The 21,724-nt window shown below is 52.8% G+C and overlaps 1 protein-coding gene and 1 long non-coding RNA gene across 3 annotated transcripts in view; one reads left to right on the top strand and one right to left on the bottom strand.

Annotated features, from left to right (window-relative positions):
• The window catches only part of B4GALT5 (beta-1,4-galactosyltransferase 5), a 31,817-nt gene extending 14,106 nt beyond the window's left edge, over positions 1 to 17,711 (top strand). The window contains exons 2-9 of one of the 2 annotated variants that reach the window (XM_068700298.1): positions 5,930 to 6,064; positions 9,340 to 9,453; positions 10,275 to 10,399; positions 10,793 to 10,909; positions 11,729 to 11,916; positions 12,114 to 12,236; positions 12,690 to 12,791; positions 14,649 to 17,711. In XM_068700298.1, coding sequence (XP_068556399.1) covers positions 5,930 to 6,064; positions 9,340 to 9,453; positions 10,275 to 10,399; positions 10,793 to 10,909; positions 11,729 to 11,916; positions 12,114 to 12,236; positions 12,690 to 12,791; positions 14,649 to 14,796 — 1,052 coding nt within the window. In that variant the 3' untranslated portion in view covers positions 14,797 to 17,711. The remainder of the gene's footprint in view (positions 1 to 5,929; positions 6,065 to 9,339; positions 9,454 to 10,274; positions 10,400 to 10,792; positions 10,910 to 11,728; positions 11,917 to 12,113; positions 12,237 to 12,689; positions 12,792 to 14,648) is intronic. The other variant, XM_068700299.1, reaches the window with a different exon arrangement.
• On the bottom strand, positions 17,610 to 21,520 carry LOC137865319 (uncharacterized). Its single transcript, XR_011101863.1, has 2 exons — positions 20,136 to 21,520; positions 17,610 to 18,096 (listed from the first exon to the last, which is right to left on the bottom strand). It is a non-coding gene; the product is annotated as an uncharacterized lncRNA (long non-coding RNA).
• Between the last annotated feature and the right edge of the window lie 204 nt (positions 21,521 to 21,724).

A 21,724-nucleotide genomic window follows, 5' to 3' on the forward strand; every position in this document is an offset into this window, starting at 1 on the left:
TCAGTGTGAAGCGTGCCCTGGGTCTTGAAGAACTGGAGGTAGGATGAATGCAGTGCTGGGTGCATAAACACATAAACACATAATGTGTCACACATAAACACATCTTGTACTTGTGTTTATGTGTGACAGCTGGGAGGCAGTTTGATTTCATGCGTGGTAACTCACGTAGTCCAACCTGGCTGAAGAGGCAAGCCAGTGACCAGAAGCAAAGTTTTGGCCCCGTACTTGGAACAACCCCTTGCAGCAAGTGTGAGGCAGGGCATGTGATGAGCCTTTTTGTTCAGCTGTGCTGAGCTTGTGAAACACAGTTGGAAAATCAGGTCTTGGTCTGTTCCTCTGGAACATCCTAAACAGCTGTCAGATTCTCCTCTAGTTCACAGAAGTCGAGATGCTAGAACTTCAGTGGCGATTATACCGCGTGGACCGAGTTGCTAAGTCTGTGGCTCTGTTTAATTGTTTTTATCTTGACACTCTGGATAATCCCCAGTGGGTGTAGGTAATCTCCTAATTTGGCAGATTAACAAATGAGTGATTTCAAAATTTACCTGTGTAAGTGGTGCGTGGTTATACAGAAATCTTAAATCCAAACCCAGCCTAGCCTGCCTTTGTGACCTGGCTATGTGCTAGGTGGCTGAAGAACAGCATAGATTAAAACTCTCAATTTAATGCATTTCCTGGGAAGAAGTACCACAGACAGCCTTCTTCCTGCCTGTTCTAAGGTTTCTTGCTCAATATGTGTGATGTCCTGACCAGGGATTTCCTCCCTCCTGCAGCTGCATGGATTCCCGTGGCCAGGAAGCGAAGGAGGAGAGGGCTGGTGGCAGGCGGCTGTGTGCCTCCTGCCTCAGGCAGCGCCGGGCTGCATCTTGCTGCTCTGCCTCCCCTGGCTCACCCAGGTTTGCTTGGTTTCTTCTGGTTTTCTCACTGAAGCTCTTCCTCTGTTTCCTCATACTGATCCTACATGAGCAGCGGGATTCCTGCTGCTTAGAGCTGGTGCCTGGGACACAGGAATTGCCACCGCTTTGTCTCCCAAGGGGCAAGGCACAAACGCCAAGCTGTCTGTGTTTGCTGTCCGGGGTCAGCAGCGGTGTGCGAGTGCTGCCAGCTGAAGAGGGCAGCAACCATTTAATTCTGCTTGCTGAAGGGCCTTTTATTGTGCGCTTAACTGCGCAGTGCCCACGAGAGCAGGCCGAGCACGGTGCTTTTGTGCTTTGCGTGCCCAGAAATCTGCTGGCAGCCCTCGCTCTCCTGCTCCTTGGCAGCGGCTGTGCTCACCCTGGCGGGGAGGGCAGCCTGGCTGTGAAGGGGCAGGGATGGTGACCAAACAGGAGATGCAGTCCTGTGCAATTGCATCTCCTGAGCTGCAATTAAAGTAGGAGAGCCCCAGTCTCACTAGGAAGGGTAATATTTAACTTGGGCAAGCACTTGTCGTGCTCTATGTGCTGGCCTGTGTGCGTCACTGCGCCCAGCCAGGCGCTGGGTGCTCAGTGGTGGACATGGAGCTCACCCAGGTGGGTGCTGCAGGGCTGGGGGTGCTCGGGCTTCCCCTGGACTTCCAAATTGTTGCACATGGTTGGGGCGCTCCTCCTGCTCTGCCTGTCCTGCAGTCAGTGCAGTGGTGCTCGGAGGAAGTTGCACAACCTCCAGACAGCGGTGGGACTGCTGAGATGGGCGCTGATAGCGGTGCTCTCCAGTCACGATAAAGAACTCAGGAACTATTCAGGTAACCAGATTTCCACCCACCCCCTGCTGAAACCTTCACGGCTTTTTTTTTTCCTTCCCATTTTCAGGTGCAGATTCCCAATAGTCAGGGCTTGAACATCACTGCAGTCTCTGATCCTCCCCCCTTGCCGGGTGCACGTGCAGGCTGAGTTTGGGAGCGGGAGCTTGGTAATTACCAACTCAGTGCTGCAGCACTGCTAATTCTTAGGCCACTTAATGTATCAAATTATTCCTTCCTGTGCTATTTATAGGCAAAGGGCTAAGTAACAGTGTTGGCATTAGTATTAAATTCTCTAAACCTAATTGTAACCTCTTATTTAATTGTTCTGGCACTCGGTGCAGCAGGGGAATACGGTACCGCTGAACGCGTGAGACTAATGGAGCCAGAGGTCTCCTTGGTGTACCAGCAGTGGGACGCTGTGCTGCTACGCTCCCTCATCACCTTGCTTACACATTCAGGCTGTCCTAACTGTCTATATTTTTCTTGGAGGGTTAGTGTTGGGTGAGGGTGAGTAAAACCCTTTGTGCTGCTAATGCTGAATTGGTGCTGGAGATCTGCTGGAAGAGCCCCGCAAGAGGCTTGGTGCAGAGGTGCTGTGCAGTGAGGGCCAGCATCGCTCTCACTGGTGCTGCCCCACACATCTCCAGCGTGCAAAAATCCCACAAGTTCAGTGTTTCACGCTCCCTCCAAGTGCCTGATGAAGCTGCACGTTGGTTTAGGATTTATTGGTTTGTTATTCCAACTCCTGCTCCCGGGGCGGGGCAGGGGCTGGGGCAGGCCGCACACTGTGCCCCAGCATCACTTTGTTGTGTCCGGAGGAAAAGGCCATGGTGAAGCCCTGAGCATCCCCTCAGTGCTTCTACATCCAGACAGATGGCCTGGGAAAGCCCTGAACGGGACAGAAAGCCCTAAATCTCCGCGCAGAGGAAGACGCGGTCCTTCCTCCGGAAAGCCTGGCTGCTGTGCGGGGTGCTGATAATGCTGGCAGGGCAGGGCTGCTGTCACCCACCTGGCCTCTCCTTCAGGGACACCCTGCTGTCCCTGTGCTGGGGATCATCCTTCTGCATCCTGCTGGGGTCATGAGCAGGATGCGGGGGGTCTGAGCCCCTCTGGTGTGGGCAGCCGGCATGAGTCGTGCTCAGAGCTCTCCCAAAGTGGAAATCACTCTGCTGCCTCTTCTCGTACATATCATGTCTGTGAAATTAATCTTCCATGAGAGAGTCAGCTGTTTCTTAATTAGAAGTGATCTGAAAATACTAGCTGAGAAATGATTACAGGAAGCTTTCAGTGCTCATTTATGTAATTGGACTTCACCTCCCCAACTCAAGCTGCTGCCCGTGCCTGGGCTTTGAGTGCTGGTTCTCCCCCCGCCTTGCTCGTGCGGGTGCTGGGGTGTGGATCTAAGGGTGCACAGCTCAGGGTGCTACGGGAGCCCCACTGCTGCTGCTGGGCAGCCGGAGGCTTGGCACTGTGCTTACAGAACCATAACACGGCTCCCATGTGCTTAAATCCAAGCAGGGCCAACTTGTCCCTTAAACCAAAGGGAATAATCTGACCGTGGTCATTTGGGCGGACAGATTTTTAAATTTTGCTCATTTTCCATGTGGATAATGAGGGTCTGCTGGAAATTCCTCTGAAAAGAGGCATCTCCCCCTGCTGACAGAGGCTAAAATCCCTCTCCTGTCCTTGTGCTGCCGCTTGGCTGCCGTGGCCGGGCTGTTATCGCTCCACGGATGTGCTCTCAAATGCCGTGTGGTCAGACAGAGGAAAGGCAGAAGGCTAATGAAATTTTCTAGACCATCCTACGTGATTAGATGAGCCCTATCTCGCAACACAGAGAATTGCTTTCTGGCTGAACCCCAGCTCAGCCAGTGTGAGCCGCACGTGCACGGTGCTGCTCCGACCCAGGGCCCCGTGTCACTGCCACGCCACCGCCGTGGCCCTGACCTCTGGGGGCAGCTGGGTTGTGCTTAATGCAATTACAGGCTGGCCCCTCTGCTCATCAGAAACCCAGGAAACTGAAGAGTGAGCTGGGGTCTGGCACAGCCCATATCGGCTCAGGCACAGCCCTGGCAGCTGCACTGAGCAGATATAGGGAGTGAAATGTTTTAAATAATGCGTTTTAAATCTAATTTCCTGGGATACTAGGGATGTGTGATGGTGCTGGGTCACGGCAGGGGAGCACAGCTTTGGCTGTGGCAGCACGGACACAGGGCTCTGTGCTTGGGGCACTGGTGGCATGGCACTGCCGCAGCCAGGTACCCCTGTGACCCTTCGAGTTAAGGGGTTAATGTGGGAAAAGGCAGTGCTGCCTAAAACAAAGCTGCTCTTGTTTTTGCTCGAGCTCCCCTGGGGATGGTAACGGCTGTGACAGTCTGTTAAGGATTCCCACTGCAATTTCATCAAAGTGGAAATGAGCAAGTCATGTCATGCGCCTCTTGCGAGGCTGTGCTTCATCTGCCCTCTTAGAGAGCAGGCAAACAAATGTCGCATTGAGTGCTGGACAGACCTCCCTGTTCCTGAAATTAAGCAGGGATTGGATGCTGATTTGTGTCTCTTTCATTCTTTCATGCTTCACCAAACCTGATTCTGCTTTACCCAGCGAGTAGAAGGCATAATGAGGTAGAAAGCTAAATTACTTGTTCAGTATCAGCAAGTCGTGCCTCGCTGCTGACTCAAAGCCCAGGCGAGCTAGAAGAGGGAGCCTGCTGGGGCCCCTGTTTGCCCTTATCGCAGCCCGGTTCTGGTAAACATCTCCAGCAGTTCTGGCTCCCCTCTGGCTGCTCTGTGCAAAGAGAAGAGCTGTGCCCTGTCCCATGATCCGCCTTTTGGGCGGTTGGAAAGGGCAGTGGGCAGACGTTAATCCTGGTTGCTTTATGATGGGCGAGGTGGGGCCATGCCCTACCTCTCCTTGCTCCGCTGTGCTCTGGGCACACAGCTTCTGCCTCGTGCTGGTCCGTGCTGCCTCCTGGTAGAGCCTCCTGAGACTTTGCTGTGTCTTTGTGTGGATGGTGACTGTCTGTGAGGGCAAGGTGCTGCAAACGTGTCCTTAGGAGCTCTGTCTTGCAGGATTTAGGTGCATCTTTGGCCGAGGCAGCTCTTGCTCGCTGCTGTGCTGGTATAACCCAGTCTGGGCAGAGGCTGGGCCTGGGGAAGGTGTCCTGACAAAATCCGGAGCCAATTTCTCCTTTTGGGTGCCTTGGCATTCACATTGCTCTTGCGACATCCATCCCTGGCAGGGGAGGGACTGGAAATGAGCATTCAATGTTGCTTTTGCAGCAGTTCAGCCGCTAAGTCCCTGCTGCAGCCACCCCATGGTGCTGCAGGCAGTGAGCGGGATGCAGGCAGCACGGCTGCTGGCTCCGGAGCTTAGATGCCCTTCCAAATATTTACTTACCTGCATGGAGAAAAAATAATAGAGTTATAATTAGGAAATAGCAGGCAGCAGCTGCTCTGGAGGCTGCTGTGAGTGCTGTGGTCAGAAGGGGAAAGCAGAGGAGTGGCTATGGCTGTGTGTACCAAGTGGGCAGTGCTGGCGGAGCAGCCTTGTGCCCTGATACGGGTCCCTATCTAATCGGGGCTGCAGCGGGGCTCAGGCTTCCTGGCACTATCAGTTCCTGGTGTTAGTGTGGTCAGCCCTCTGTTTTTTCTCCTCCCTGGTTTCAAATCAAGGTGTTCTGTAGAGGGGCTGGCAGGGGACCTGGTGCACACACTGCCCAGGGTGCAGGAGGGTGATGATGAGGAGGGTGTTGCTTAGGGACAGCACGAGCGTGCGTTTCGGTGCCGTGGGTAATGTGCCCTGTGCCCAAGTACCTGCCCAGCCCTTCTGCTGTGGTCTAGGGATGAGTTTGTGTCCGGTCATGCTGCTCAGTTTCCTGTTCTAAGGCTACTTCCTAACTAAATGTCTGTACTTACACGGCACAAGGTGTTTAACCTCTCAAACCAAGTGACAGTCTGTGCTGTCAGGAGCAGCTCTGAGCTCCCCTTGCTCATCAGCCAGGGTTGCGAAGGTGCCTTCCCCCCACGCTCCGAGCGCACGCCTTCCCAGCTCCCGTTGGGTGACGCAGGGAAGCTCCTGGCAGCAGGGAGCTGCAGCACAGCAGGGCGCTGGGAATGCTTCCAAAAGACTAATTTTTCCTCTTTCCTCCAGAAGCTGCTGCTCACGGAAATCTTTTCTTCTTTTTTTTTTTTTTTTCCTCCTTGCAGTGAACACCTACCTCTTCATGATGCAAGCCCGAGGCATCATGATTCGTGAGAACATGAGAACAATAGGAGCTCAGGTGTACGAGCAGGTGGTCCGCAGTGCCTATGCCAAGAGGAACAGCAGTGTGAATGACTCAGGTATTTCCTTAATCAAAATGACAATTATTGAAGTCTTCATTTCTGGTGGAAATCAAGTTGACCTGAGCTGCTCTCGGGTCATAAATAATTTATATTGGAAATAATTTATGGTGGTAAATTCAGGGTGGGGATTTTGATTCATTGGTTTCTTCTACATGAACGTGTTTTTTAATTCAGATACCCCTCACTTAAATAAGGGGTAGAAATCCTGATAGGTCTGAAATAACTGGACGTTGAGCTGGAAAACTCTTTGCTTTCCAGGAAAGTCAGCTTGTTAGCATCTACCAATCTGAGGATAAACACTTTTAAATTCAGTACAAGGACCAGGTTTCATACTAAAAAAAAAAAAAAAAAAAAGGCTTCTCAGGCTCACGCATGCTCCCAGAGACATGGCATCGTGCATGTGGAGGAGCCTGTGCGTACCAGCTTCATTCTTCCCATTCAGGGCTGAACTGAAATGACTTGGCTGGACATCTGCCACAAATCATATTCTGAGCTCTGGGCGGGTTGCAGGGATCCGAGAGGCAGGCTCGGACTTCAAGGCTGTTTTACCATCCGTACCATCAAGCTGATAAAAAGTTTACAAGTGTTTGTGTAAATGTAGCACAGTAAAAACATAAATGTGGGTGTCTGTGTACAGCTTGGCGTGGGGCACCCCGCTGGGGCTGGGTGAGCAGGTGGGACACTGAGCATGGCTCTGGCGTTCCCCTGTCATCTGCGGGCACATTGGTGCCAGCTCCAGCACTGGGCTGGGTTCATCACCAGGGCTGAGAGAGTTAAAAAGGGCAAGATTGCTTCATAATTTAAATGCATGATGATGCCACTGCCCTGCCGGCCCCCAGGAGCATCGATTCCTGTGCGCTGAGTGTGTGCTGCCGCCACTGTGCTCTGCACAGGGGGTTTGGATCTCACCAGGGACCTGTGCACTGAGGTCAGCCGGGCTGCCAGCCTGGGCTATTTTAAGGCTGGAGACATCAGCTGAAGCAGATGCACGGTGAGGAAGGAGCTCACGCTACCAACTCGAGAGGAGGAGGGCTGAATGCTTCGCGGCTGTGCCTGGTGGTGATGCAAGCCTCCCAGCTGGCAGCCTGCGGGGATCTAAGCCCTCCGAAACCTGCCGTGAACTCCTCCAGCGTGCGGTGGGCAGCGAAATGCTGCTGTGGGAATAACCAGCCCTGCACAGCCCTCGGCTCTGCACAGACCCAGCAGGATAACCTCCCTGCTCCGGCAGCCTGCAGCAGTGCAGACCGCATGCCAGCCTTGTGTGACCTTCCCCGGGCACGGCACTGCGGCCACCAGGATGGCATTAACGCTGGGATCAGCAGCTTCATCCTCAGTGTCTGCAGGGCCCTCACTGGGATCTCCATGGGCATGCTGTGGATCCAGCCTGGTGACGTGCATCCTCCCCACGCCACTGCTGGCTGTGTGGAAGCTGGGAGAGCAAAGCCACGTGTGCAGGCAGCATGGGACAGCAGCCAGCAGGACCACCACGTGCCCGATGGCATGAGAAGACCCCGTGGCTCCTCACAGGCTGTCCCTGCCCCAGCACCTGGCAGGCAGGAGCCTGCTGATGCTTTCCAAGCTATAACCTCACCTGCCTCTCACCTGGGCCCCAGAAGGCAGCAGCTCTTTTGTGACAAAGCAGGCTCGTGTGTGTGTCCTCCAGCACCTGTGGCTTTAATTTCTAGGCAGATTGCTTAGCAAAGTGACATCCAGTCCTGAATGGCAAGGTGACACCACATGGGATGGTGTGCTGTGAGCACGGTGTGCTTCTGCCTCACCTTCTGTGTTCATGCTTTGTCTCTGCTGTATTTTTCTTCTGTTATTCAAATGAGGAAGTTACTTTTTAAGCATTTGATAATAGATGCAAAAATGGGTTTCCTATTCAGTGAGCTAGGAGGCCTCCGGTCTGCGCTTCAGCAGCCTGAAATGGCAGCACGTCATGCAAAATAGACCAGCTTCACTTTGCTCTGGGTTGTCAGACAAACCCAGCATCGAGAGCGTGTTCTGGTGATTGCAGCTTAATGGGAATCTGGCTATTAAAATTTAGAGCAGTATCAAGCCTCCAAAATAGATACTATCAAAGCTGACAAGCCCCTGGGTTCTGTCTGCAAGTCCTTCAAAAGCCTGCCTGGGATGCTCTGGGTGCCCATGGGAGCAGACAAGTGGTGCTCACGGCATGATGGTGGGCTCTGCTCCTGTAAATCTGCTCTTTGCTGCTCTGTCACCTGCAGCCCTCGTGTCCAAGGCCCTGCTGAGCTGCTTGGACACCTCTGGGGAAGAAAGACCCACGGAGCTGTTGCCTCCAAAGGACTGGTTTGTACTGTGCTGGTGGGACACCAGGAGCACTAGGCTTTAGCGTGCTGAGAGCTGTGCCGATCACAAGGCGGTGCAGTTGGCTTTGGCAGTGATGCTCTCGCATGGGGAGGGGGCTGGAAGGGACGAGCCCTTTCTGTCCTGGTGGATGAGGACCTGATAGGTGGCTGGGTGGCCACAGTGCTAAATGATTGCTTTCCAGCACCTCTGTGGGACGAGGTAGTTTGAGGTGGGTGCTGGTGGTGCCCTGTGACCAAGAGACAAACCCTCCACTGCGTGCTTGATGCTCTGAGAAAGTGGAGAGGCAGCATCTTCCCATAGCAGCTGGGGCATTGCTAAGAAAGGAAACTTTCTGCTACCTAAAATGTAGGTTGCAATTGGCCGGAGCTGTGGTGGCTGTGGGCAACTGCAGAAAGCAGAAGTTCTTAGCTGCACAAAGACTTCCGTAAAGTGGCTGGAGGTGCAGCACACCAGGGGCTTTTACCCAGAAAGTGGAAGGAAGCAGAGGAACCAGGGTGCTGGAGAAAGATGCTGCAACCTGCTGGGGCACGGAGGCTCCTCTGTGCAAGCCAAGGCAGGCTGATTGTGACTCTGTGGTCCCCTTGGTCTGCAGATTTCAGGGACGAGGTGTTCAGTGGCCTCTCCTGCCACGTGCTCCTTTGCTTTGATCTGTCTGTGATACCTGAGGGTGACGCTCTGATCAGAAGGCTGAAGCTTTCTCTGGTGTGGCCACATGCAAGGTATCTGGGCTGCCCCTGCTGTCCTGCAGCTGCCCACCTGAAGGTGGGGATGAGCCCCCAGCTGGGTCACAGATGCAAGCTGGGGACTTGTGCTGGGTGGAGGCATCCCTGAGGTGCTGGGGATGCTCCCAGGTGTGGGTGGCTTTTAGAGTTTGCTCACAGTGGCTGCATGCAGCTCAGCTGTAGACTCTTCCTTTTTTTTTTTTTCCCCCTCCCCAGATTATCCTCTTGACCTGAATCACAACGAAACCTTTCTGCAAGCCACAACTTTTCTTCCCGAAGACTTCACCTACTTCCCCAACCACACCTGTCCCGAGAGGCTCCCTTCTATGAGTGAGTACCAGTGGGTGCACAGCCGCCCCTGCCTTCCTGATGGCTCCGTGTGCCCCTCACCACATCCTGCCTGGCCTGGGTGGCAGTGGCACAGCACGTGGCAGCACCCCATTTCACCCGTGTCCCACCTCTCCTGTGGAGCACCGAGGCCGTTGATGAATGGAAGCACTGTTCTGAGCTGTGCCCTCCTGGGAAGCCGTTGTTTACCCAATTGCCTGAATTAATTCCTGCTACGTCGGAGGCCCGTCTCCCTCCTCAAGTTTGTCCATGGCAAACATAAACAAAAGGGGAATTGTGTGCAGCCAGCCCATGGAGAGGCCGGACCAGCCCTCTTCCAGGGGCAGTGGCAGTGGGGTTGCTCCCTTGCCCCGAGCTGGGCATGAGCCATGGGGGGACAGGAGGGTGTGGGGCGCAGGCAGGACCCCTGCTGCAGCTGGGTGAAATGCTGCTGCCTAGGCATTGCTTCCACGGGAAACGGGGCTTTCTGGGATAAATCCATCTGAAAAGGGGAAGATGACTCATCGGGGAGGTGTTTCTGCCTGAAACCTCTGTGGGGAAGGGGGTGCTGGACCCTGGAGGGACTGTGTGCCCCAGTGGTGGTGGGTCTCTGATGGAGAGCTGCGTCCAGCCACAGCCATGATGGCTGAGTGGGGCCGAGGAGCAACAAGGCACACCGGCAGCATTCCCTAGTTGTCTCTTTTGGTGTCTGGGGACAGAAGAAGCCACCTGCATTTGGTGCCGGGAGCAGAGGGCTGGGTGAGCAGGCAGCAAGCCACCCCAGGAGCATGGCTCCTGACCTGCTGCTCCTGCTGCCTCCCCAGAGGGCCCCATCGATGTAAATATGAGCGAGATCACGATGGAGGACATCCACCAGTTCTTCTCAAAAGACCCTTCCATCAAGCTGGGAGGCCACTGGAAGCCGAGCGACTGCCTGCCTCGCTGGAAGGTGAGCAGGAGGCCTGGAGTGCCTGGGGGAATGTTACTGGGAACACTGGGATAACCTCTCTGGTGTGCTGCAGGGCAGTGCTGTGAGGATCCCCGCAACGTGGGATTGCAGCACCGGGAGAAATGCTGAAGCTGAGGGCTGTTAGTGACACGCGAGTCAGCTCTGGGCTTCTACAAGGGCTGCTAAGGGGACATTCAGCTCACCCCCAACCCTGTTTGGAGAGGGATTTGCTCAGGAGGCGAAGTGGCACCACTGGGGACCCGTGCCCAGATTTATACCATTTATACAGGGAGAGCAGCACTGACACCGTGCCAGCAGCCTCCTCCCCGGGTCGGGGTCTGTATGCTGCAGGAGCTGCTTTTGTGGTGCAGAGCTGTCCCCTTTCATCCCCAGGTGGCGATCCTGATCCCATTCCGCAATCGTTATGAGCATCTTCCAGTCCTTTTCAGGCACCTTATTCCAATGCTGCAGCGTCAACGTTTACAGTTTGCGTTTTATGTCGTGGAACAAGTAAGTGGTTGCGGTGTTGTGCCAGGCGGGCGGTGCTGGGGGCTGGCATCGCAGCCTGCCAGGACAGCAGTGCGTTGTGTCCCGAGGGGTTTGCCTGACAGATCACATCCCTGCAACTTTTGAAGGCCTGGGGTTAATGTTGCAATGTTCAAATTGTCCCATCCTGCTGAAAAGCAGCACAGCTGGGAGGCATGCCCAAAAATGACTTTTTTAATCTAAAAAAAAATCCAGTAGACTTTTATTTAAAACAACAAACAAACAACACATGTTGAAAGAGATTTTTAACAAACCAAACTGCGGCTTTGAAGCAGGTATTTGCAGTTGAAATAATGCTGCGTTACAGCTGTGTGTATTTGTAGTAGCTTCAGGGAGCATCCCCTGGGCCTGATGGGGTGGATGTGTGTGCTTCTTGTCTGTGCAGTGCCTGGAAGACTTCCATCAGTGTAGGACACAAGACTGTAATTTGATGTGTATGCTAACCTGTCACTTAAGCTATCTGGTTTCATCCGCCCTGTAAACATGCCTCCATATTTAGGCACCCTTGCTCTTCTGGGCAGCAGCCAGTAGAGATTGATCAAAATTGTTTTGCTTTTTTTTCAAGTATCTGGCTAATGATACTTTTTGCAGCTTTATTTTTGCTACTGCAGTCTTGGTATTCAGGTTTGAGTTAATCTCACTGGCCTGTCTGTTCCAACACATCATTTCCCTTTGAGCGGTGAATCTGGAGCTGACTGCTCTGCAGTTCCCTGAATAGGGCCGAGAGTGCACACACAGCGTGAACTTGTGTGGGGCTTCCCTTGAAGGTGCTCTCTCTCCTAGGCTGGTAACCAACCCTTTAACCGTGCCATGCTCTTCAACGTTGGCTTTCGGGAAGCAATGAAGGACCTGGACTGGGACTGTCTGATCTTCCACGATGTGGACCACATACCAGAAAATGACCGCAACTATTACGGGTGCGGCCAGATGCCGAGACACTTTGCAGCCAAGCTGGACAAGTACATGTATCTGTAAGCACTGCTCTTCCTCTTCATTACAGTAATAAATAAGAAGCAAGTGTTAGATTTTCTTCTGAAAGGCAGAAGCCCAAAGTAAAACAGAAAGAGGATTGGAGGAGAGCATCCTCACAGATCAGTGTCCCCCGCTGCAAGCAGGAAAGCCACAGTTGGTGCTGCGGTCCCCACACTGACCCTTTTCTTCCCCTCAGGCTCCCCTACAATGAGTTCTTCGGCGGGGTGAGTGGCCTGACTGTGGAGCAGTTCCAGAAGATCAATGGTTTTCCCAATGCTTTCTGGGGCTGGGGTGGTGAAGATGACGACCTCTGGAACAGGTACAGGCTCAGCGCGCGTCCCTGCGACGGGCAGGGCTCCCTGTGGCGTGGTGCTGCTGCCAGCTCCGGGGAGCACAGAAATCCCAGGAACTCAAGGAATTTCTGAGCACAGTGCCATGGTCCTGAGTGCTGGCAGCAGCTTCAGCCCCGCACAGATGTTTTGTCCCTTGCTGTGCCATGGTCACCTGGGCTGGGCAGAGCCAGCCTGGCTGGAGGTGGCATGGTCTGGGAGGGTGGGTGATGGTGGCAAACAGATCCTCAGCTGAACCTCAGGTACCAGAGGTGCTGAGCATGGTGCAGCTTAGGCTGAGGTGGGGAGTTTGCATAGCTTATCTGCTCAGAAGAAAGGCAAAGTTATGTTAGGGGCCACAAATGCCCTAACTGTGTGCGCTGGCAGCATGACAAGGGCAGCTGTTGATTTTACTTCTGATTTTTCTCCCCTTCCCAACGCAGAGTGCAGTACGCAGGCTATTCGGTGACTCGGCCGGAAGGAGACACGGGGAAATACAAATCAATTCCCCACCATCATCGGGGAGAAGTGCAGTTCCTAGGAAGGCAAGTGATGTTTTTTTATTATTATTTTATTTTTTATCTTTAAAGGTCCCAGAGGCCTTCACAGTCTGTGTCACATACAAGGTTCCCTGCAACTGCTAGAAGGCAATAACAGCCACAAGTTGCAGAGGAAACAAACTGTGGGGAGAAGAGGGAGGCAGAGCACTGCTGGGGCTCCAGGATGTTCAATGCCTAAGGCGAGAGCTCCTCACAGTGTGCTTGCAGCTCCTGGGGTGCCACCCAAAAGATGGGGCTCTCAGACATCCATGAGCCAGAGTTGTTCCTGAGAGACAATGGCTCAAGGAAGGGCTGCTGCTGCTGCTGGGGGACATGGGTGGAATTTGAGTCTTCTGCAAACTATGCAACAGGAAACCAGAGAAATACCTTTTTGCAATCAACGGCAGGAATTAAGACTTGTAGGGCACAAGCTGCTGCACGGTGCAAGCTCTGTTCTGGAAAGGGGCTGCTGGCTGCTGCTGGCAGAAGGAGGGGACAGCAAGGGGGCTTTGTTCTGCAAAGTACTATTTGAACTCGCTGCAGATTCAGAGGAGAAATGAACTTGCATGCTGATTGTCAGTCATCTACAGAGGATTCGTTCTGGGGGGTTTCCATTTGAGGTTATATATAATCATTAGCCCTAGTTTTCATTTCTGTGTCAGACAGAATGCAGCAAGCGAGAGATGCTTCTCTCATTTCACTCTTAAAAAGAGGAATCAAGGAAGTCAATTTTGGCTTTAAAAAGCCATATTTAGTCAAGTCCTTGAAGCGTGTAAGGACTGAGTGCAGTGGGATGGAGCACTTGTTCCTGGAGCTTCCTTGACCTCCCCCTGGCTCCAGCAGGGAGCCCTGGTTTGATCTGGGCACGAGCTGTGGGGTCAGGGGCAGCCCCTGCCCAGGAGCCAGGCTGACAGCCATGCGGTTTCGCTCCATTTTACCTCCTACAAGAGCCCCCCTTCTGACTCTCCTCTCTGCTGCGGCTTTTCCCACCCAAGCAGGGAACCTGACAGTTTTCCCAGGGAAAGTATTTATCAAGATGCTGTTTTCTGCCACTGTTCTGATGTTGCAACCCCTTTGAAGTCAGCATGGACTCTTCTGCCTTTGGTCTGACCCGCAGCCTTCCTTTTCCTCCTGGCACGTCCACTTCCTGCTGCTTTTCCTGCACTCGGGTCCCAGCCTCGGCTTCTCCTTGCCCTGTGCAATGGTGCTGGGTGCTGCCAGGTGCTGGTGCTGGGTACTGCAGGGCAGGGAGTCAGTGTCCAGTCCTGCCATGATGCTTCTGTTTTTTTCTTCTCGTCCCCCTGCCGCCCCCTCCCACCTTCGGCCTTCAATTTCATCACACTGCCCTTAAATTTGCTTGAGGCTGCTCTTGTGCACTAGCTGCAGTTTTCTTCCCCAAAACACAGTTCTTCTAGGTTTACTTCTTCCTCCTCCATCACTTGCACTAAAACCATTAGTTCTGCTCTTGTGTGGTGTCCTGTTTCCTAAAAATGGAGAGGACCACATCACCTATCAGCTGCTTTTCTACGGCATATTTTGGCTGGCAGGTGCCAGGCAGGAGCCCTCCCTGAGCCCGGGAAGGCTTTGGGCAAGAGCCACTGCTTGTCTGAGAGCTCAGCGCCTGCTTGGTGCCCAGGGAGTGCAGGTAGCATCTAAATCTGTATCAGGTGGTAGAATTTTCTGTCATTTTGTGACACTGGGGCTACTCACCTGCCAGGAACGTACAAAAGGTGACAGTCCTCTTTACTGAAGACTCAGAAATTCAGTTTTGCTGATGGGGTTGGCTGTTTTAAGAGTATGGGCTCTGCAAGGCTCCGTGTGATATAACAGTGCCTCCATGGGCCTCTGGTTCTCCCCGAACAGGTACGCCTTGCTGAGGAAGTCGAAAGAAAGGCAAGCCCTGGATGGCCTCAATAACTTGAACTACTTTCCTAACGTCACGTATGACGCCTTGTATAAGAACATCACTGTTAACCTGACACCGGAGCTGGCTCTGGTGACCGAATATTAAGAGGAAAAAATAACTTTGCCCTGCCCTTCACCAAGAAAGCACCACGCCAGACTTTCTTTTCCAAGGGTTATCGAGGACGAAATACTTTGTCTAATGAAGGATCACAGTATTTTGGAGAATAAGGCTGAAAGTGCACGCACAAATTGTTCTAGCTGTTCCAATCCGACCCAGTACTCGTGCAGCGAGCTCAGCAGTCATTTTCTTTCCCCGCCACTTGCTTTCTGGGTTTCAGGACGACAGTTTGAACTGCTGCTCTCGTCTCCACATTCCTCCAGCAATCTCCAGCACCAGACTTGCCTCGGACGTGCTTTCTCCTCCAGGAACCAGCTCAGCCGAGGGATTCTGGCTTCCCGGCGGTGAACGTCGGAAGCAATTCATTCGGCAACTGCCCCAGTGGGAGATCAGACGACTTCTGATACCGTTGTTCTACATTTGTGCGGTTTTTTAAATGACCTGCTTGAAGTATATACAAGAGAATCGCTTCTTAAAGAAGTGTAAGTGTAAATATGCTGTGTAAATTGCCCCTTTTTATTTTCTTCTATGGTTTGAATCCAAGCTAGAGGTTTACATAAGGTCACTCATCTTAGTCCTGAATTCTGTAAACACTTGCGTGTGCATCACTGTACTTGTGCAAGTTGTTCCCTTTTCAACCAGTGAGACCGCTTGCATGATTTAAGCTATGCATATGCATAAATATTTGTTGGACAGGGCCCTAAACTTCAAAATGTAGCGGATGAGAACTACAGCCATGTCATCACTCCTTACAGGAATCATGTAGGTGGCTTCTTCCAGGAAGGTTGAAGAAGTGGGAATATTTATGGAGAAACTCCCATTTCTATCATGTTTGCAACATACTGTGCAAATCAGTCTGAAAGCCATATGGGATAAAATCCATTGCCTGTTGCCCTGTCTCCCACGCTGATGGTAAGCGCAGCTCAGCAGGTTGCCCCGGAGCTCCTGGGGGGCCATACGGGCAAGCTGCTCATCCTGCCCCTGCAGTCCCCCCCCCGGCCTGCCCCCTGTGAGCAGGGCTGTGCCCTCACTCGTTGAGGGGGGCAGTACGGTTTGGGGTGGTTCTGTGGAGGAGGATTTGGGGATTATTGTGTAAATCCAGTAGTACACTGCAACGATGGAGGTTAGAGCTGAGGGGTGCGCTTGCTTGTCCCTGTTAGCCACCTGAAAGTGCTGGCAGGAGTGCAGGTAGTGGGCAGGCTGTCCCAAGAGTTGCACTATGGGAAAAATGAAGGACAAACGTGAGTACCAGGAACTTGAGAGCTTGGTCTGACACCCCAACCAGTCGCCCAGATTTGAGTCGTCCCTTCCCTTCTTCCCATCCTCTCCTCCGCAGCAGGCAGGGGGAGGCCAGGCTGTGCTTTCCAATCTCTTCCTCACCAAAAGCCAGCCCGTGGGTTACACAGCGTGTACACAGTCATTTTTACTGGACCTCTCTGACTTCAAAGTAAATATGTTGGGGGTTGTGTTTTAATTTGTATTTATACAACACTTGTGAGTGCTTAACCTCAGAAGTACTTAACTTTCTTTTTATTGCATTGTTTGCCTTTGGTTTCCGTACCTGTTCATGGTTTATATTGTTTTCTTGGTTCTGTGGACATATGATCCCCATATACGCATCTGTTGTGGGTGTGACTGCCCAGGGCATTCCTAACCTGTATCCAGAAAATGTCAGTTTAGACAACAGAGTTCTCGTGTAGATCTTATCAGCTGGCATGAGAGGACAGCGAGTCTGCCCTTGAAAAGCGCTGATAAGTTTGTAACTTAGGTTTAAAGTCTTTGAATTTACATGTGCTTTAAAATCGCTTCCCGAGGGAATTCGCCATGGTTATTTGCAGGCAGAGGTGAGGATTTGCTTTTTATGGCGCATATAGCAATAAAGACTTTCGCTACTGAATCTTGATCTCCGATTCACATGGACCCTTTTCAGATGCTAAACCCGTGTTGCCCTGCCCCTCTTTTCTTTAATCTCGAGCCCTTGCTAGAAGTCTGTCTTTGTTTAATGGTGCTGCAAACAAGGAATGTATTTCAACTAGTCAAACATTCACTACCACAGGAATCATGCATGTGTGTGTGAGTAGGTGTTAAACTACCTTTGTTTGAATCCTCAGCCTTTGACGTGTACCTGACACCCATTGCACCTTGTGTTGAACAAAGAAAGATGTTACCTCTGCTCAGAAATGCACTCTGTTGTTGGCATAAAAGGGTCCATTTTCCCCCCAAGCAGCATCCCTGTTCATAGTTCCTTTGTTCTAATCATGTTGAATTTTTTCCCTTTTTAAAATGTGGAATATCTTAAAATGTGCACTGTTAATCTTATCAGCTATGTCAAATACTGTATAGTAAATGTAACTGTTAAAAACATACTGTCAAGCGCATGTGCTGTTATGGTGTAAAAATTCTCGTATTAAGGAGAACTTGTACATATTCTGGCAGCTGAAACTCAACAAGGCCACTTGTTCACCCCTTCCACATCAACACCGTCTCTCAGCCCTGCTGGAGGGCAGGTCATATTCAATGCTGACTTCTTTTTTTTTTAATGAGCCATGTGGGTTTTATTTGCAAAAGTATTTATTTTTGGTTCATTATTTGTAAAGCTCTGCTTCTCTAAGGGAGGTACTGTCTGAGCAGCAGCCACACACTTCTATTCACTCGCCATCAGAAGTGGCTTTAAACTACAACGTATCTTTCCATCACCATGGCTTTTGAGCTTACTGTTATGTTTTTAAGAGATGCCAGGGGGACATTTTTGCACTGAAGACTAGTGTTTTAAAACACACACACACTTCTCAGCAAAGCAATCCTTTGTGTCATTACATTTATTTACCCATGTGTTTGTACATTTTTGTATTTGTTAATTTATGAATGATTTTTTCAGTAAAAAATACATATTCAAGAACAAAGAGTGCAGCGGTTGCTTTTTCTCTTGGAGCTTGGGGGTGTTCTGGGTGCAGATGGGGCTGTTCGAGTGACCTCTGTATGGGAGGGGAAATCCACAAGCCCCAAGGGTGAGCAGGGAGGGAGGATGGGGGTCACTGAGCAGGGACCACAGCAGCCAGGAGCGAGGTCTGTGTGCTGACAGCTGGCCAGGAGCTGCTCCATGGAGTCCCCAGTATGGGTGTTGGGCTGGAGCTGCTGCCTGGGAGGGGGAGCAGGAACCCCATGGGTGTACTGCTTTGTGCGTGCTACAGGCCTGTCTTCCAAGCATCTGATCCAGTGTGGTGCTGGCAGAGAGGCCGGCAGCCTGGGGGGAGGTGAGTTTCGGAAGTTACTTGGCTGTGGAGAAAGCTGGCAGAGAACGTTTGTAATTAGATTTTTGATCAGGCCAGGCAAGCTTCCTTACAGCAGCTTTAAAATATCTGCCTCCTGCTCCACAGTGCACAGGCACGCTAGAATAAATAGCTGGCAGCCTCGGTTTGTCCCAGGCCTTGCCTTTATTTAGCTCTCCATCTTCTGGGAAGCTGCCTCCCACCCATGGCGCTGGGCTGGAGCCTGCAGGGTGGCAGGCTGCTTCCTGCCCTGCTGCCCACCTGGGGCTGGGGGGATCCGGGAGTGCGCACAGACCCGGCTTGACCACACCAAGAGGGGAGTTTCTGCCTTGCTAACCCCCAGAATTGTTGTTGGCCCATGCCAGCGCCTGCTGGGCTACCAGAGGGCACCAGCCAGGAAAGCCACTGGAGAAAATGCCTTGGCATCTGGGGTTGGCCTTATATAGGAAAACCCAAATCCGTAGGGAAAGCCTGGGGGCAGTCCTGGCTGCCCTCTTGGAAGGAGCTCGGGTGCCTGGCAGTGCTGTGGCTCCAGCAGCAGCGCTACAGACCTGGCTGTGTGTCACCGGGATCTCTTGTGGGGTGCTCGTGGGGCACTGCAGCACTTGGTGTCCCCAGGGGGCACAGCCAGCCCTTGGCATGGGATTCTGTCTGACTGCAGAAAGCAGAGCTGGAAGCAAAACCTCATTTTGTATGGTCTGAGGAGCCAAGCACAGCGAGGGACTGGCTCACAACAGCTCTGGCACAGCCACCCCCGCAGAGCCCCGGCTTTCCTGGAGCTGCCCACGCCATGTGGGAGAGCTTCCCCTGCTCCCACTGAGTGGCTCAGCCTTCTGTGCTGCACAGTCCTCCCGCTTTGCTGCAGAGAGCTAGAAAAACCCACACAACTAAAGCAGAGTGTTTCCTCCCACGTCCCCTCTCTGCTTCTGGCACAGCCAACCTGCCTGGGACAGCCCCGTCCCACATCCTGAGTCACGGACGCATTCTGGGAGCGCTTCTGGGCTGTGTCCCTGCTGGCCCCGAGCAGCCCAGAATCCTGGCCCCATAAGGATAACCTCCAGGAGAGCCGCCGGGATGGCCAGGCAGGAATTGGTGCTGTTTTCTACCCTCCTCCGCTGTGTTTCTCCAGCCTAGGCAGGTTTGGAGCTGGGTGAAGCCCTTGCAGAGACCCAGCATGGGCTGGAGCTTATCCCCAAAGATCAGTGATGGGGTAATCATGTTCTGCATCTAGTCACTGCCCTTCAGAGCACCCACACAAGAAATGAGGCTCTTTTGGAACATCTGATAAATACCACGGAAACCTTAAGGATGATTTTTTCCCCAAAGACCTGTGCAGTGTCATCTTTTCCTGCCAGAGGCAGCAGAGCCAGCTGGCGACTGTGTCCACGTAACTGAATACAGGGCAAGGACAACGAGGTGGCCTCTCTTGCCAGGTAGACGGGTATGAGCTACTCCCAGCTGTATCTTAATGGGGTTAATTAGTGCCGACAGCATCAGCCCCAGCAGGACAGGCTTGGCTGATTTTGCCCCTGCTGCAGGGTTTCTCCATCCCCAACCTGCAGAGGCAGTGCCCCGACCATGGGGTCCCTAGCCCTGTGGTTTGTCACCTGCACTGCCCGGCTGTGCTCCCAGGGGAAGGACAGGGTGTCCCCAGGTGTTTGTTCTTCCCTCGGGCGAGCCGCATGGTGATATTGACTGTTATTTAAGGGCTGCTCTTGGTAGTCAAGAGGTGGGAGGAGAAGCACACAGGAGTGGTGAAGTGAGGGCAGGTTGCTAGGGCTTTTGTGGCACTGGTGGAGGGGTGAGGAAAGTCTTTGGCCCTGGACTCTGCCCTTCTCGGCAGCAGCTTCATGGCTTAAAGGAGTCAGGCCGGGCTTGATAACATTTATCTGGTGTTTCGGGCTATACTGTTTATAAAGCAATAAGCAGGGCCATGGTGGCTGGTCCACGTCATTGCTCTCAGGCTCTACAGCACCACAAAGGCTTTGCATACCGGCCTAATTGCTTTTGGATAAGAAAAACACAAAAAGGGCAAAACCAATAACTCATGCATATTACCTGGGTGAAGGAAAAGCAAACACCTCCCAGCCGTAGCAGGCTCGGGCCGTTTCTTTACCCTGTGGACACCGCGGTGCCACCGGTGTGGGGACAACGGACAGCACTGTGCTGGGTGAGGCAGGGAGGTTGTTTTGCAGGGTGGTGGCTGGGCCAAGCAGGCAGGACTGAACAGCCAGTGAGAGCTAAGGAGAGCCTTGAAGTACAGTGAGAAACCAGCTCCTAATGCACCGTCTCGAGCTGTGGGGACAGCAGGCAGTCTTGAGGAAGGCAGTTCCCGGCAGCCACGAAGGTGGCGTCACACGCTCAGGAATCTCTTGCACAACCGCCCACGTCAGCCCGCCTGCGTTCTCGGCTGTGCGGCTGTTCCCAGGCAGGCAGGCAGGCGTGGAGCTGCTCTCCGCTGCCATAAAGCCGTGAGTCACCGTGCAAGAAGTGTCAAGTGTGGGGCTGCTTGCCAGCGAGGTGGGGCTGGTCCTGCCCCCGAGGTGTCAGGGACAGGCAATGCCTCCCCGGTGCACCTAAGCAAAAGCGACGGCTCAGCTGCAGCTTGTGTTCACCCGTGGGACAAAGGACAGCCTAGGGACCAGGGATGGTGGGGGATAATGGAACCCCCCTCCTGCTGCCCAGGGTCACCCCCAGGCGCCGAGGCTCCTGCCTGCCCCATGTCTCATCTCCCCTTGATTGCATTATAGCAGCTAATCTCGTTAGTGGGGTGATGGCCTGGGATCTCTCATGGGATTGTGTGTGCTGGGGTCTTTGTTATCAGTCACAGCATCTTCAGCCCATGGCTGAGACCTAATCCCTTCGCCTGAGCTGAGATCTTCATTTGACAAAGGAAATTCATTCATAATTTAGAGCTTCTTCTGTAGCTGGAAACTTTTAATGGGCGATTGAGCTGCCTGGAGGTGCCACAGCCCCCTGCAGCTAACAGCAGGACTGAGGGGTGGCACAGGCTGGTTTACACAGGGCTTATTTCCATTGTGATTAGAGCTCATTTAGAGGAGGGTCAAATTAACCAGAGACAGGGCTCACAGCAGCTGAAGGGGTCAGTAACTGTGCCTTTCACCAGCCGGGGGGACCCCATAGCTCCCGGGGGGGCTGGTGGCTCCCTAAATGCAAATCAGCTTTTTTGCCTGAGTTCCTGCCAAGCTGCTCTCTCTGCTTTGCTTATTTCCAACAGAAACAATTGCTTTGCTCTGCAGCTGCAGCTGTTCCTGGGGTGTCTATATCTGCTGCCCCGGGTTTTCTTCTTGGAGGGGCCCTGCTCACCCCAGGGTGGGCTCCTGCTTGTGCCCGGAGGCTGCAGCCCGGTCCCCAGGCTGGTCCCCAGGGCCCGGGAACCCCGGGCAGCCCCGGCGGAGAGCGGTGCGAAAGCCCCCCCTGGTGGCAGGCATCGGCTGTCCCCGGCTGGAAGCTGTGATGTGGAGAACATAAAAATAAAAATAAAAAATAAAATAAAATAAAAATAAAAATAAAAATAAAAATACCAAATTGCTCAGGGGACACTGGTCTGGGAAAAGCTATATCCAGTTCCAGAAAAGGGAGGGAGAAATTCCCAAATTTTCGGAGAAGTTAAAAAATGCCAGTGA

The sequence above is a fragment of the Anas acuta genome, chromosome 16 (genome assembly GCF_963932015.1).
Source record: "Anas acuta chromosome 16, bAnaAcu1.1, whole genome shotgun sequence".
Classification (NCBI taxonomy): domain Eukaryota; kingdom Metazoa; phylum Chordata; class Aves; order Anseriformes; family Anatidae; genus Anas; species Anas acuta.